The sequence below is a fragment of the Manis javanica genome, chromosome 14 (genome assembly GCF_040802235.1).
Source record: "Manis javanica isolate MJ-LG chromosome 14, MJ_LKY, whole genome shotgun sequence".
NCBI lineage: Eukaryota > Metazoa > Chordata > Mammalia > Pholidota > Manidae > Manis > Manis javanica.
The window spans coordinates 24,294,819-24,312,413 of NC_133169.1; the positions used below are offsets into that span (position 1 = coordinate 24,294,819).

At 34.3% G+C, this 17,595-nt stretch overlaps 1 protein-coding gene across 8 annotated transcripts in view; it reads right to left on the reverse strand.

Moving 5' to 3' along the window:
* UCHL5 (ubiquitin C-terminal hydrolase L5) overlaps positions 1 to 17,595 on the reverse strand; it is a 67,793-nt gene that overhangs the window by 12,292 nt on the left and 37,906 nt on the right. For 3 of the 8 annotated variants that reach the window (XM_073221592.1, XM_073221596.1, XM_073221599.1), the window contains exons 4-9: positions 15,732 to 15,857; positions 15,590 to 15,651; positions 15,326 to 15,510; positions 14,782 to 14,845; positions 9,433 to 9,535; positions 8,504 to 8,614 (exon numbers count right to left, since the gene is read on the reverse strand). In XM_073221592.1, the coding sequence (XP_073077693.1) occupies positions 8,504 to 8,614; positions 9,433 to 9,535; positions 14,782 to 14,845; positions 15,326 to 15,510; positions 15,590 to 15,651 (525 nt within the window). In that variant the 5' untranslated portion in view covers positions 15,732 to 15,857. The remainder of the gene's footprint in view (positions 1 to 8,503; positions 8,615 to 9,432; positions 9,536 to 14,781; positions 14,846 to 15,325; positions 15,511 to 15,589; positions 15,652 to 15,731; positions 15,858 to 17,595) is intronic. The other 5 variants (XM_073221595.1, XM_073221598.1, XM_073221594.1 and 2 more) reach the window with 3 other exon arrangements.

Here is a 17,595-nt window from a genome sequence, read left to right on the forward strand (position 1 = left end):
TCAACTACCCACAAAAGCAGTCAAAGGAAACACAAAAGAGCACAAAATAAAACACCTAACATAAAGAATGGAGGAGGAGGAATAAGAAGGGAGAGAAATAAAGAAACATCACACTGTGTCTATAATAGCTCCATAAGCAAGTTAAGTTAGATGGTAAGATAGTAAAGAAGCTAAACTTGAACCTTTGTTAACCATGAATCTAAAGCCTGCAATGGCAATAAGTACATATCTTTCAATAATCACCCTAAATGTAAATGGACTGAATGGACCGATCAAAAGACACAGAGTAACAGAATGGATAAAAAAGCAAGACCCATCTGTATGCTGCTTACAAGAGACTCACCTCAAACTCAAAGACATGCACAGACTGAAAGTCAAGGGATGGAAAAAGATATTTCATGCAAACAACAAGGAGAAAAAAGCAGGTGTTGCAGTACTAGTATCACACAAAATAGACTTCAAAACAAAGAAACTAACAAGAGATAAAGAAGGACATTACATAATGATAAAGGGGTCAGTCCAACAAGAGGATATAACCATTGTAATAAATATATATGCACCCAATACAGGAGCACTGACATATGTGAAACAAATACTAACAGAATTAAAGAAGGAAACAGAATGTCATGCATTTATTTTAGGAGACTTCAACACACCACTCACTCCAAAGGACAGATCAACCAGACAGAAAATAAGTAAGGACACAGAGGCACTGAACAACACAATAGAACATATGAACCTAATAGACATCTATAGAACTCTACACCAAAAAGCAGCAGGATACACATTCTTCTCAAGTGCACATGGAACATTCTCCAGAACAGACTACATACTAGGCCATAAAAAGAGCCTCAGTAAATTCAAAAAGATTGAAATTCTACCAACCAACTTCTCAGACCACAAAGGTATAAAACTAGAAATAAATTGTACACAGAAAGCAAAAAGGCTCACAAACACATGGAGGCTTAACAACATTCTCCTAAATAATCAATGGATCAACGACCAAATTAAAATAGAGATCAAGCAATATATGGAAACAAATGACAACAACACAAAGCCCCAACTTCTATGGGACACAGTGAAAGCAGTTTTAAGAGGAAAGTATACAGCAATCCAGGCCTATTTAAAGAAGGAAGAACAATCCCAAATGAATAGTCTAAAGTCACAATTATTGAAATTGGAAAAAGAAGAACAAATGAGGCCCAAAGTCAGCAGAAGGAGGGACATAATAAAGATCAAAGAAGAAATAAATAAAACTGAGAAGAATAAAGCAACAGAGAAAAAAGTCAGTGAAACTAAGAGCTGGTTCTTCGAGAAAATAAACAAAATAGCTAAGCCTCTAGCCAGACTTATTAAGAGAAAAATAGAATCAACACACATCAACAGAATCAGAAACGAGAAAGGAAAAATCACAACAGACCCCAAAGAAATACAAAGAATTATTAGAGAATACTATGAAAATCTACATCCTAACAAGCTGGAAAACTAGAAGAAATGGACAACTTCCTAGAAAAATACAACCTTCCAAGATTTACCAAGGAAGAAACAGAAAATCTAAACAAACCAATTACCAGCAACAAAATTGAAGCGGTAATCAAAAAACTACCCAAGAGCAAAACCCCTGGGCCAGATGGATTTACCTTGGAATTTTATCAGACATATAGAGAAGACATAATACCCATTCTCCTTAAAGTTTTCCAAAAAATAGAAGAGGAGGGAATACTTCCAAACTCATTCTATGAAGCCAGCATCACCCTAATACCAAAACTAGGCAAAGACCCCACCAAAAAAGAAAATTACAGACCAATATCCCTGATGAACATACATGCAAAAATACTCAACAAAATATTAGCAAACTGAATTCAAACATATATCAAGAGGATCATACACCACGACCAAGTGGGATTCATCCCAGGGATGCAAGGATGGTACAACATTCGAAAATCCATCATCATCATCATCCACCACATCAACAAAAAGGACAAAAATCACATGATCATCTCCGTAGACGCTGAAAAAGCATTTGATAAAATTCACCATCCATTCATAATAAAAACCCTCAACAAAATGGGTATAGAGGGCAAGTACCTTAACATAATAAAGGCCACATATGATAAACCCACAGCCAACATCATACTGAACAGTGAGAAGCTGAAAGCTTTTCCTCTGAGATCAGGAACAAGACAGGGATGCCCACTCTCCCCACAGTTATTCAACGTAGTACTGGAGGTCTAGCCATGGCAATTAGACAAAACAAAGAAATACAAGGAATCCAGATTGGTAAAGAAGAAGTCAAACTGACCCTATTTGCAGATGACATGATATTTTACATAAAAAACCCTAAGGACTCCAGTCCAAAACTACTAGAACTAATATAGGAATTCAGCAAAGTTGCAGGATACAAAATTAATACACAGAAATCTGTGGCTTTCCTATACACTAACAATGAACTAACAGAAAGAGAAATCAGGAAAACAATTTCATTCACAATTGCATCAAAAAGAATAAAATACCTAGGCATAAACCTAACCAAGGAAGTGAAATACCTATACCCTGAAAACTACAAGACACTCTTAAGAGAAATTAAAGAGGACACTAACAAATGGAAACTCATCCCATGCTCTTCGCTAGGAAGAATTAATATTGTCAAAATGGCCATCTGGCCCAAAGCAATCTACAGATTCAATGCAATCCCTATCAAATTACTAAAAGCATTCTTCAATGACTTATAACAAATAGTTCAAAAATTCATATGGAACCATGAAAGATCCTGAATAGCCAAAGCAATCCAGAGAAGGAAGAATAAAGTCGGGGGGGATCTCGCTCCCCAACTTCAAGCTCTACTACAAAGCCACAGTAATCAAGACAATTTGGTACTGGCACAAGAACAGACCCACAGACCAGTGGAACAGAATTGAGACTCCAGACATTAACCCAAACATATATGGTCAATTAATATATGATAAAGGAGCCATGGACATACAATGGGGAAATGACAGTCTCTTCAATAGCTGATGTTGGCAAAACTGGACAGCTACATGTAAGAGAATGAAACTGGATCACTGTCTAATCCTATACACAAAAGTAAATTTGAAACGGATCAAAGACCTGAATGTAAGTCATGAAACCACAAAAGTCTTAGCAAAAGATACAGGCAAAAATCTCTTGGACATAAACATGAGCCACTTCTTCATGAACATATCTCCCCAGGCAAGAGAAACAAAAGCAAAAATGAACAAGTGGTACTATATCAAGGTGAAAAGCTTCTGTACAGCAAAGGACAACATCAATAGAACAAAAAAGCATCCTACAGTATGGGAGAATGTATTTATAAATGACAGATCCAATAAAGGGTTGACATCCAAAATATATAAAGAGCTCACGCAACTCAACAAACAAAAAGCAAATAATCCAATTAAAAAATGGGCAGAGCATGTTTTCTTCCATATGCTACCTCTATAGCTTTTCTTCTTCCTTCCTAATTACAACCCTTAAATAGAATTCGTGCCTCATATCGAATTTACCGAGTATCATAATTCCTCCAGGTGGTAAAGATACCTCGAGACAAGTGCTGGGCATAGAAGCCACAGGGCATAAATCTGCAAAGAGGTAAAAAGCTAACCTTTTCAAACAATATGGCTTCTCTCTCACTTACCAACTTTACATTTCCCTGTATGGCCCCGGAAGATGACTGGTTAGCCAGAGACGGGTAAGATTCCTCAAGGGAGGAACAACCTAAGACAGGCACAGTCGCAGGGGGGCCATCAGGTGAGAAATTGGGGATCAACAGAGGTGAGGCTCAGAACCTCACCCCCCCTGTTTTGAGAGAAATCTTCTGCATCCGTGGATGTTTTGCTGCCCTTGTCTAGCTTGGATTAATACTTAGTCCATAGGCACACACCTGATCATCTACATTTGCCCTCTTATAGCACTAAACTATGTTTTCTACCTTTATCTTGCATCTACCTACCACTTCAGCATTTTATTAAAAATAAAAATAATAATAATAATAAAGGGAGAAATGTGGGATCCACGTATAAATCAAGTATAAAAATCAAACGAATATTCATATTTGACCTGATTGTTTATAGTTCATAATGCGTGATCAAAACTGAAAGTTTCTGTGATGAATGCCCTTGTACTGTTCACCATGTAAGAATTTATTCACTATGTAAGAATTCGTTCACCATGTAAGAACTTGTTCGTTATGCTTCAGAAGATTGGAGACTGACAAGAATTAGGCTTGAGATGGATTAATGATTGTACATTGAGCATTGACCCCCCTATACAGAATTTTATTGTTGTTAACAACCATTTGATCAATAAATATGAGAGATGCCCTCTCAAAAAAAAAAAAAAATGGGCAGAGGAGCTTAAGTGACAGTTCTCCAAAGAAGAAATTCAGATGGCCAACAGACACATGAAAAGATGCTCCACATCACTAGTCATCAGAGAAATGCAAATTAAAACCACAATGAGATATCTTGTAGTTTTTATTTGGTGATAGCCACCATCCAAAAGACAAACAACAACAAATGTTGGTGAAGTTGTGGAGAAAGGGGAACCCTCCTACACTGCTGGTGGGAATGTAAATTAGTTCAACTATTGTGGAAAGCAGTATGGAGGTTTCTCAAAAAGCTCAAAATAGAAATACCATTTGACCCAGGAATTCCAGTTCTAGGAATTTACCCTAAGGATGCAGTGCTCCAGTTTGAAAAAGACAGATGCTCCCCTATGTTTATCGTAGCACTATTTACAATAGCCAAGAAATGGAAGCAACCTAATTGTCCATCAGTAGATGAATGGATAAAGAAGATGTGGTACATATACACAATGGAATATTATTCAGCCATAAGAATAAAACAAATCCTACCATTTGGAACAACATGGATGGAGCTAGAGGGTTTTATGCTCAGTGAAATAAGCCAGGCAGAGAAAGACAAGTACCAAATGACTTCACTCATATGTGGAGTATAAGAACAAAGAAAAAACTGAAGGAACAAAACAGCAGCAGAATCACAGAACCCAAGAATGGACTAACAGTTACCAAAGGGAAAGGGACTGGAGAGGATGGGTGGGATGGGAGGGATAAAGTGGGGGAAGAAAGGGGGCATAACGATTAGCATGTATAATGTGGGAGGTGGCACAGGGAGGGCTGTGCAACACAGAGAAGACAAGTAGTGATTCTACATCATCTTACTACGCTGATAGACAGTGACTATAATGGGGGTTTTGCGAGGGACTTGGTGAAGGGGTGAACCTAGTAAACATAATGTTCCTCATGTAATTGTAGATTGATGATACCAAAATAAAAAAATAAAAAAATTAAAAAACAAGAGAAGCCAGGACATTAAAGATTGTTCCAAGTGTGTTCCAGACATTATGCTGAATAAAGAACATATTCCATTATGTTTACCCATTAAAAAAAAAAAACATGATCATCTTTATAGAAGCCAAAAAAGCATTTGACAAAATTCAACATACTTTCATGATAAAAACTCTCAACAAAATGGGTATAGAAGGCAAGTACATCAACATAATAAAGGCCATATATGCCAACCCCATAGTCAACATCATACTTGCAGTGAAAAGCTGAAAGATTTTCCTCTAAGATCAGGAACAAGACAAGGATGCCCACTGTCCCCACTTTTATTCAACATAGTTCTGGAGGTCCTAGCCATGGCAATCAGACAACACAAAGAAATAAAAGGCGTCCAGATTGGTAAGGAAGAAGTCAAACTGTCACTGTTTGCAGATGGCATGATATTATACATAAAAAACCCTAAAGAATCCACTCCAAAACTGCTAGAATAACTGAATTCAGCAAAGTTGCAGGATACAAAATCAATACACAGAAATCTGTTGCATTACTGTATAGTAATGATGAACTAGCAGAAAGAGAAATCAGGAAAACAATTCCATTTACAATTGAATGAAAAAAAAATACCTAGAAATAAACCTAACCAAGGAAGTGAAAGACCTATACCATGAAAACTACAACACACACATGAGAGAAATTAAAGAAGACACCAATGAATGGAATACATCCGTGCTCATAGATAGGAAGAATTAATATTGTCAAAATGACCATCTTGCCTAAAGCAATTTACAGATGCAATGCAATCCCTATTAAAATTCCAACAGCATTCTTCAATGAACTATAGCAAATAGTTCTAAAATTCATATAGAAGCACAAAAGACCCCAAATAGCCAAAGCAATCCTCAGAAGGAAGAATAAAGCAGGGGGAATTACACTCCCCGACTTCAAACTGTAATACAAAGTCAAAGTAATCAAGACAATTTAGTACTAAAACAAGAACAGACCCATAAGTCAGTGGAACAGAACAGGGAGCTCAGATATTAACCCAAGCATATATGGTCAATTAATATAAGATAAAGGAGCCATGGACATACAATGTCAACAGCTGGTGCTGGCAAAACTGGACAGCTACATGTAAGAGAATGAAACTCCACACATAAATGTAAACTCTAAATGGATCAAAGACCTGAATGTAAGTTGTGAAACTATAAAACTCTTAGAAAACACAGGCAAAAATTTCTTTGACATAATCATAAGCAACTTTTTCCTGAACACAACTCCTTAGGCAAGGGAAACAAAAGCAAAAAATGAAGAAATGGGACTACATCAAGCTAAAAAGCTTCTATATAGCAAAGGACACCATCAGTAGAACAAAAAGTTATCCTACCATATGGGAGAATATTTTTGTAAACAACATGTCAAACAAGGGGTTAATATCCAAAATATATAAAAATATATAAAGAACTCACACACCTGCACACCCAAAAAGCAAACAACCCTATTAAAAAATGGGTGGAAGTTATGAACAGACAATTCTCCAAAGAAGAAATTCAGATGGCCAACAGGAACATAAAAAGCTCCACATCACTAATTATCAGGGAAACCACAATGAGGTATCACCTCACACCAGTTGGGATGGTCAACAGGAAAAGACTAACAACAACAAATGCTGGTGAGGATGCAGAGAATGTGGAACCCTTCTACACTGTCAGTGGGAATGTAAATTAGTTCAACCATTGTGGAAAGCAATATGGAGGTTCCTCAAAAAACTAAAAATAGAAATACCATTGGACCCAGAATTCCACTCCTAGGAATTTACCCAGAAAGCAAGATCTCAGATTCAAAAAGACATATGCACCCCTATATTTATCATAGCACTATTTAAAATAGCCAAGATATGGAAGCAACCTAAGTGTCCATCAGTAGATTATTGGATAAAGAAGATATATATATACACAATGGAATACTATTCAACCATAATAAGAAAACAAATCCTACTATTTGCAACAACATGGATAGAGCTAGAGGGTATTATGCTCAGTGAAATAGCTAGGCGGAGAACAAGAAGTACCAAATGATGTCCCTCATTTGTGGAGTATAACAAGAAAGCAAAACTGAAGGAACAAAACAGCAACAGACTCATAGACTCCAAGAAGGGACTAGCAGTTACCAAAGGGGATGGGTGGGGTAGAGCTGGTGAGGAGGGAGGGAGAAGGGGATTGAGGGGTATTATGATTGGCACACATGGTGTGGGGGGGTGGGTCATAGGGAAGACAGTGTAGCACAGAGAAGTAGGGACTCTGTGGCATCTCAGTATACTGATGGACAGTGACTTCAATGGGGTATTGGATGGACTTGATAATATGGGTGAACAAAGTAACCACAATGTTTTTCATGTGAAACCTTTGTATGAGTATATGTCAATGATATATTAAAAAAAAAGAAAAGTAATTATTTGCTTATACATACATATATGGCATAAAACAAATAATTCTGTTAATGTTGTTAGGAAGTAAGATTTCCAGCTTAAGAGATACAAAATGCTTAATTTCAAGTATGTAGCCCCTTATGTAAATTTAAGTATCAATATGAATTCACACTGCATTTTCTTTTCAAAAACAAAACAAGAAACAAAAAATGTATTTCTTAGCTCTTAAAAGGCCTAGAATTAATGACCTATCCATATCACTGGGCATCCTGAGTACTATGTATATCCACAGATAGTGGTTTCTAAATACCATTTCCCACAAAAAGTACCCAGGGCTTCTTAAAAATGGCTGATTCCAAGCCTGAAGCATGAAATGTACAAGGTGAGTCTGAAACATCTTTTCCTATTAGAAAGCAAGGAAGCTCTCAAAGGTGATGATGTCTTATCAGAAGGACTAAGGAGACAGCTTGAAGAGGCTCCTAGAGACCAAATAAGGGACAATTTGAGCATCAGTAACAACTGAAGTAAACCAAAATATAAAATAGGTTAAAAATCTGTTCATAATAATGCTTCAAAAAAATAAAAAAAAAAGAAACCTCACTAGTTATCTTTGTAGGGTGCCAAGGAATCAACTCATTATTCTAAAAATGAGTAAATGATAGGGGAAAAGCAATAAAGCACTTGATATACCCTCATTTCAAGATATATTTTCTATACTAAAATATTAAATGAATAAATAAATAAATAAAACATACCTTATATCTTTTTAGTTTCTGCACTTCTTCTTCAATAAGCATCTGATTTTTGGCAACCTCAGACTGAATAGCACTTAACATATTACCTTGATCTGTATCCATGGGTTCCTCCTTAGGGGAAAAAAAAAGAAATAGCACACCCTAATGATTGAGGCTTAGGTCCAAAATATTTCTAAATGATTAACATAGTACAATTATTTTCCAATTTTACTCTTAGTATTAGTGATACAATACTAGCCTAATAAACTGCAATATTAAAAGATAAAAGCCTTGAGTAGTACCTTCCATATTTCTATATTCTATGATAATACATATGAATTTTTACCTAAAAACAATCTATTCTGTAATATATTGTATTGTTATAATCTCATCAGTTATACAATATATTTGCTTAAAATACTCTTAAGAAAATGTGGTCAAAGGAATGTAAAAAGTCTTTGTCTATTACTAATTCTCTTCTCCAATTATATTTACTACAGAAAGGTAATCAATTTAAAGGCTAATAAAGATTACATGTGAATCAAAATGTCCCTAATTAATTCTGTGAGAAACATATTCTAACTTGCTTAATTATAATGAAATTATAGTCAATAGTTAATTGCTAATACTTAGTCGGCATATACTATTTCTCACCGTTTTAAGGGGTTTATATGTATTATCTCAGTTAATCTTCACAATAACCTTACAACTATACGTTCTATAATCTTCATTTTACATGATGAAACTGAGGAATCTTTAAACATACTAAAATTCATATATCCACTAAGTTGCCAAGACAGGAGTTGAACCTAGAGTGTCTTCTCTTAACCACCACTCAAGACATTTAAAAGTGGATAGAAAAAAAAAAAGAAAGAAGAAAAGAAAAATCAATACTTTCCCTGAGAGAATAACTAAACTAGAACTTCATATTTAAAAATGTGGCCACAAACCTCAGCAAGTTGTCTTTGTAACTCTGCTATTTTCTGTTCATATATCATTTTTCTGTCAGACACAATGGCCATTAAGTTAAATCGAATTTCACCTTCACTGTATCTAAAAAAAAGTTAGAAGTTTATAATGTAATAAGGAATTGTAACACTATTACGATTAAGATAATCTATTGTGATTACCCCATGATTCTCCAGGATAAATAAGAATCTTCAATTGGCTAACAATAAAAACTGACATTTTAAAAAGCTTCCATATATGAAAGAGTACAAATGCAGTAAACAAAATTAGCTAAATTTCATCAATCACAAATACTTTTTAAATATTCTAACATAAAGTTAGCACCTCTAAAATGTATGAAATATTTTCATCAGTTCTCATACTTTTGTAAGAAATATGGCAATTATCATTTACTTATGATCTCAGAAAAAAATCATTAAACTAATACCTCACGTTTGTTGGATTAATTATACTGGCATCTTGATTGTAATTAACTATATTACTAAGTATACACTTTTTCTGGGTCATAACATAGCTACTTTTAATTAACATATTTTTATGTTTCATTTATACTGTTTCATTATGCACAATGTTACTTTATTAATATAATATGTTTATATCCTATTATAAAAAATTTCTGAATGCTGTTTTATTTTCACTACTCCGATACCAGAGTACTAGAATGAAACACCTTGTTTAGGGTAGTGGCTGACATTAGAAAAATTATCCATAACACTATGTAAATGATGCTTGATCATGATGAAAACATATAAAAAATGTAAGCCTGTTTCTGCATTAGGTCACCCACAAAAGTTTCTCATACGTAATTCTATTAACTGGAAAGAATACAGCCAATATAACTATAGTACTTAGAACTATGTAAAAACATTGTTTTTAAAACTCTGCTTGTGGGACTTCCATTTTCCTATTCTTCTCACTAAGAAAATATCAAACTAAAAATCCTAGATGTAATATATATTAAAAAGGAAAAAATAAGAATCCTGAAAGGTGAAGAGAAGACAGACAGGCTAGGGAACCAGGACCCAAGAATGATACAATAGTGAATTCCCTAAGTTATTTTTTTGCCCAATTACCTTAGACGTGGAGCTAAAGAAACCAGCAATCAAGAAATGCCAACAGGCACAGACAAAAAAGCACTAACACGAACCTGCTCTTTCAATCTAAACAAGAAAGGGTCAAACTAACAAAATAAACCTTTTAGACAACAGCCACATACAACTGAAAAAAATTGTGGCCCCAATCTTACCTACCAGCAAAGGCTATGTAAGGAACTGGGACATTCATCTCTGTGAGTAGTAATGGCTCCTATTTGCAGCATGAGAGGAGACTAAATGGGAAGCCAAGTGGGAAGTCACTGCCATCCAGTGATAAAGAACCTTCCCCAACATTAGTATTAGTGGACCATGTAGAGAACAATAAATGGCACCTTACCCTTCCCAGTCAGAACAGTATCAGTGGAAGCCTGGGGCCACAGCTACCACCCCCACCTAACAGTAACACAGAACCCCTACCCACCTAAGATGTCAGTGGAGGCAGAGTGAGAAACCTAGACTTCTACTCCCACCTGAAACTAATGAGGCAGCATCTCTGATTTACCCTGCCAGAGCATCACCCATACAAACCAACTAAGAGAAATTTTAAATAAGATCCAGTCTTGTTATATAACATGCAAAAAAAAACTCAGGTTTCAGTTGATAATTAAATCAATTTATTTAATTAGTCACATTAAATACCATGCAAATCTAAACTTGAGTGAAAAAGAAACAACAGATAGTGAGATAAAGATTTTAAAACAACCTTCATAAAAAATGATTCAATGAGTAATTATAAATATATTGGAAACAAAAAAAATGGAAAGCCCTGCAAAGAAAAAGAAGATGTAAAGAAGAACTAAATGGAAATTTTATAATTGAAACATACAACTAATAAAAAAGTTCAATGGATAAGCTCAATAGCAGAATGGAAGCAACAGAGGAATCAGTGAACTGGAAGATAGAAATCACCCAACAAAACCAGAACAGAGAAAAGAAACTGAAAAAAAAGAGAGAGAGAGAGAGAGAGAGAGAGAGAGAGAGAGAGAGAGAGAGAGCACCTCAAGGACCTGTGGGACTGAAGCAAAAGATCTAACAGCCACATTACTGTAGTCCTGGAAGCGGAGGAGAAAAAAGGTAAGGTTGAAAATGTATTCCCAGATATAATGGCTAAAATCTTCCCAAAATTTGACAAGAGACATAAATGCACTGATTCAAGAAGCTGAGCAAATTCCAAATAGATACACCCTAAGAAATCCATACCAACACACCATACCAAAATTTATGAAAGACAAAAGAAAAAATTTTGAGAGCAGAATGAGAGAAACACCACCATATCTACAGGGCAAAAACAGTTTGAACAACAGTGGATTTATCATCAGATACCATGGAAGTCAGAAGGGAGTGGAATAACATTTTTCAACTGCTAAAAGAAAAGACTGTCAATGCAGAATTCTATACACAGTGAAAATATCCTTCAGATTAAAAGGAAATCAAAACATTCATAGATGAATAAAAACTAGGAATCCACTAACAGCAGACCTATCATAAAAGAATGGCTAAAGAAAGTTTTATTTAAGCAGACAAGAAATGACAAAAGAAAGAGTTCTAGAATAGGAGGAAAGAAGAATAAAGGGAGAAAGTAAAAATATGAGAAAAAATACATTTTCTATCTCTTATGCTTTCTACATTGTTTCATGGTTGAAGTAAAAATTATAATACTATCTTATGTGGTACTAAATGTAGAGGAATTATAACAATTAGAACAGTAAAAGTACATAAAAGAAAGTAGATTTCTATATTCCACTCAAAATGATAAAATGTTAATACCAGTAGACTGGTATAAGTTAGAGACACCAATAAACCACCATACAAAGAAATAAACTGAAAACCACTACACGTAAGTAAAAACACAATTCTAAAAAATGTTTGAGTAACTCACAAGAATAGAATAAGAATACAGAGAACCAAGAGAAAAAAATATCAGTAATTGCATATTAAATGTATGTAACTTTTATTAAATTTCATAAATCTATTACATTCAATGTAAATGGTCTACACCCACCAAATAAAAGTCAGAAAATGGCAGAGTGGGTTAAAAAACATGATTCAATATATGCTGCCTACAAGAAACTCACTTTAAATATGAAATGTACATTGAAGGTAAAAGAATGGAAAAAGATATACCCTGCATATTAATCAACATAAAGCAGGACTGGCTATATTACTATGACATAAACTTCAGAGCAAAGAAAATTATTAGAAAGAGACATTATATAATGATAAAAAGGTCAATCCAAGCAGACTGACCATAAATGTTTGTTTATACACTAAACAAACCTACAAAATTACACCAAAAACTGATAAAAGTGAAATGAGAAATAGACAGATCCAAAACTGTCCCTACTTACAAAAGACATGATTATCTATGTAGAAAATGCCAGGTAATTCACAAAAAACTTCCAAAGTTGGTGGGTGACTTCAGCAAGGCCAAGCAAGGTGAGTTTGCCAAAATCCCAGGAAAAATAGATACAAACAAGATCACACTAAAATTTATATGTAAAGGCAGAGGAACTATAACAGCTAAAACAGTTTTGAAGAAAAAAAAATTAAGTTAGAGGCATCACTCTACCTGATTTCAAGACTTATAGCTACAGTAATAAAGACTGTGTAGTACTAGCAGAGAACAGACAAATAGATCAGTGGAACAGAACAGTGAACCCAGAAATAAACCCATACAAATATGCCCAACTGGTTTTTTATAAAGGTACAGGAACAATTCAGTGGAAGGATAGCCTTTCCAAAAAATGGTGCCAGGGCAATTGGACATACATAGGCAAAAAAAATGAACCTTAACGTCACACAATACACAAAAATTAACTCAAAACAGATCACAGATTTAAATATAAAAACTACAAACCTTCCTGAAAAAAGACAGGATCTTTGGGATCTGAGGCTATCCAAAGAATTCTTAGATTTGACACAAAAATACATTTTACAATAGGAAAGACTGATAAATTGGGCTTCACTGGGATCAACAGCTTTTGCTCTGTGAAAGACTATGTAGGGAGGATGAGGAGATGGCTACAGACTGGGAGAGGGCATTTGCAGGCAATATGTCTGAGGAAGGACTAGTATTATCTGTATTAAGTAAAGAACTTCAAAGCTCAACAGTCAAAAAACAAATAATCCAATTACAAAATAGGCAAAAGGCATGAAAAGATTTTCCACATCATTAGTCATCAGGGAAATGCTGACTAAAACTACAATGAAACATCATCACCTGCCTATCAGAAAGGCTAAACTTTTTTTTTAATTGACAAAACCAAATGCTAGCAATTCTGTGGAGAAACTGGATCAGTCATTTGTGCTGGTGGGAATGTAAAATGGCACAGACACTTTGGAAAAGACTTTGGCAGTTTCCTAAATCACAAATGCAAAAAAAATAGAAAAAAATCACAAATGCATTTACAATATGACTAAGCAATGGCACTCCTGGGCATTTATCCCAGAGAAATGAAAATTTATGTTCACACACAAAAATGTGTACATCTAACAGTCAAAAACTGTAAACAATCCAGATGTCTTTCAATGGGTGAATGGGCAAAAAAATGATATATCCATACTACAGACTACTATCCATCCATAGAAAAGGATTAACTCTTGATACACCTAACAACCTGGATGAATTTCCAGAGAATCATGGTGAGTGAAAGAAGCCAATCCAAAAGGCTTACATTCATATGATTCCAGGTATACGACATTCTTCCAATGACAAAGATTATAGAACTAGGAATTAAAGATTGTGGGGGGCAGGCGGGGCATCAGGAAAGGCAAGTGATTGTGGCTATAAAAAGACAACATGAGGAATCCTTGCAGTTACGGAATTATTCTGTATCTTCACTGCATCACTATCCTGGCTGCAACATTGTAGTATAGGTTTGCAAGATGTTACCATTACAGGGTAAAGGGTACACAAGATCTCTCTGTATTGCTTTTATAACTGAATGTGAATATATAATTATCTCAAAATAAAAAGTTTAATTTAATTTAAAAAGATGCTCAAAAACAAACTCTACAAAATAATTGTACAAAATATCTAACTTAATGCAGATCTGCTTATTAACTGCTATAAAGATGACATTCTGTAGAATTTAGAGATTTTCTGAAATAGATTTCCTAAACAATTAATACAATCAATAATGGATGTTCAATAAGCAATGCTAAAATAACAATAAAAGTTTTTTGAAATGTTTAAAAACCAGAACATTATGCCAATGAAATTAGCTGAACATTTACTTTTGTATCCTTTTTTCTATGACTGGCCTTACTGCGCTGATCCAGTCATCTTGATTGCATGCACCTGGAAAAAAATTCAAAATAATTTAAATGAAATAAAATCAATATTACATTACTTCAAAAGTTTGGCCCCAAGTATCTTTTTATAAATACTTCAACAAATTCAGGAGAGTAAAAATCCTTTTAGCATTTATGTTAAACTTCAGTTCTTATTTTCTTCCTATTGGCAAAAAAGGGGGAAAGAGCATTAATGCCACTTGCACTGCCACCATATCGTGTTACTTAGTCAGTGCTGACCAAATGTTTGAGGAAATAATGAGTTAGGGAGTTATCTCAATAAAACTCACAATTCTGTGTAATAAGGGTAACTACCTTCATTTTACAGATGAAGAAACTGAGGGCTAAGAAAAACCAGAGCATATATTATTATCAAAATAAGGATTTAATTGTTATCTGATTCCCCACCATCATAACTACAAAATAAAAAACTGAAATCCACACTTCAAAATTTAAACTGCAGTGCAGCTAAAACAAAGGTAAATACCAAATATTTTTCTCCTCGTCAAAAGCGAAGTACCAGGAACAGGAACCAGATTACCTAAATCAATCGGTCCTTCTCTTAATCCATCTAATTCATACAGTCTCCCATTAACAGGAACATAACTGACAAAGTGAAAAGCATCTTCTTCTTTTGCTGATGTCTTTGCATCAAATTCAAACATTTGCTGTCTACAGTGAAGAAGAAAAGTAGTGAGAGACAAACAAGCAAAAAAAGAAACAGTATTTTTTTAACATAAAGTCTCTTTACCTGGCGAAACTGTTGTGTACTTGTCGAATTACATCTGAATTGCTCAGTGCCAAACCTTTCATCTAAAATAATTTTTTAAAGTAGCCTATTAAAATAAGAATTATCACAAATAAGGCATTTTAAGAATTAAGATTGTACTCACAGCTGCATCAAAACTTTGTGAAAATTCTTTAAACTCTGATAATGTCTCTCCCAAATGGACATCTTGATGGGTACAGTTCAATAACACACTTACTATAGCTTGAGTAGCACAAGCATTATTAATTACCTAAAAATATAAAAGCAAAGACAGTATCAATTTGCTAAAAATTTTTAAAGAGCAGCTTTTACTTAGTAATAATGACACCCAAAATATGAAAAGTTTAACACTTCTGTTAATTCCTCTTCTGGTATTTTGTACTCAACTATCTTATAATTGATGAATTAGGGAAAAGTAACAGAAGATCTAGAATCCAATTAATAATGCTGCTGATGCCTTTTAATATGTATTTGATCTGAATCACAGTTCTTTAGTAAGTTTGGAAGAAATATATTAATGATTAAACGAGACTTTATAAAGGTGGTTAACTAAAATTTTGTAAGACACAGTACTTACTCCCTTACCTTGGGCCAAACCATTGGGGATAAAATTACCTGGGAATGGTTAGCAGGAGTGAAGTCAAGAGAAGTTAAAATATACATTCATTCACACATTCTTTCAAGAACATGACACATTAAAGATATAATATAGTCCATCACAGAATTAGAAAAAAACCTCCTTCAAAACTCATCAAATTGTATACATTAAATATGTATTTTTTTGTGTATTTCATTAAAGCTATTTTCTCTTCAAAAAATAAAAAAATTGTGGGTAATGATATTTCTCTTTCAATATTAATGATTTACACTGTCCATGATTCATTACAACTCATTTTGTGTGTGTGTGAAGATAGTAAGAACCGTGTGCATGGGTATAAAAATATCTAGTAAGGTTTTAAAATGAGTTTAGCGCCACCAGGTGGTTATGCTATACATAATAAAGAAGTACCAAAAAAAAAAAAACAAGTGCAGGGCCCTTCATTAAAATATTTACTGAGCACCTACTGAATACCAGAGATTGTGACAGGTGATCAAGAGAGATAGGGTCCTTTGACCTCATGAAACTCCCATAAAAATCACATTATGTATATTTATTTAAGAGAACTCTAACTTGAGCTCATGTTACAAAAAACTATCTGCAGTATAAATTACATATGCAGTCCCCAACTTCTTAAATCAATTTATACAGAATGTTCTATTATATGCTCTGTCTTTTCACATATTTTTAAATACAGTAGTAGTGTTTGACAGTAGAAACTACGTTACACCAGAAGGTCACAAGTATGGCTGACCCACACCTTAAGAGTCTGATTTGAGTTCCTTGGCAAGGGCATACATTCTTTACTTCATTTGGGCTCTTCCACTCCCTTTTTTACACACAACCTGATTCACACATTGGTGTTGCCAACCTGATTCTGCAACCATTTGACTTCGCAATCTCTCTGGGTTAGAGAGTAACTTCTTTTCATAGTTTAGACAAAAGAACATAGTAGATGCACAGAGGAATACTACTAAAATAGCTTAGTATTGCACTTTAAGTTATTGCCAATCTTCATGGAGTCATAGATATAAAATAAATTAATCAATTTTTATTATTCATTAATTAATTTATTAAGAAAAAAAGATTGAGAATGAACCTGTGGGTACCCAAAGGGAAGCTGACACTAAAAAGAGAGTAATTTAGATGGAAATTTTGTGAAGAATTTCTGCCTTGAAGAATTTAAAAAGAAAACACACAGGAAAAAAGTGATGAATAGAAAACCAAAATAATGATGATGGAAGAAAGCATCTTGGTCTGGAGTTTCAGAAGTTTATGAATGGGAAATTAGAGTAGAGCTTTGAAAGCTTGGTAGGAGCTAGAGAACAAAGAAGGAAATTCATTCAAGGAAGGGAGAAGGATCTGAACAAAGGAAACAAATTAAGATGAC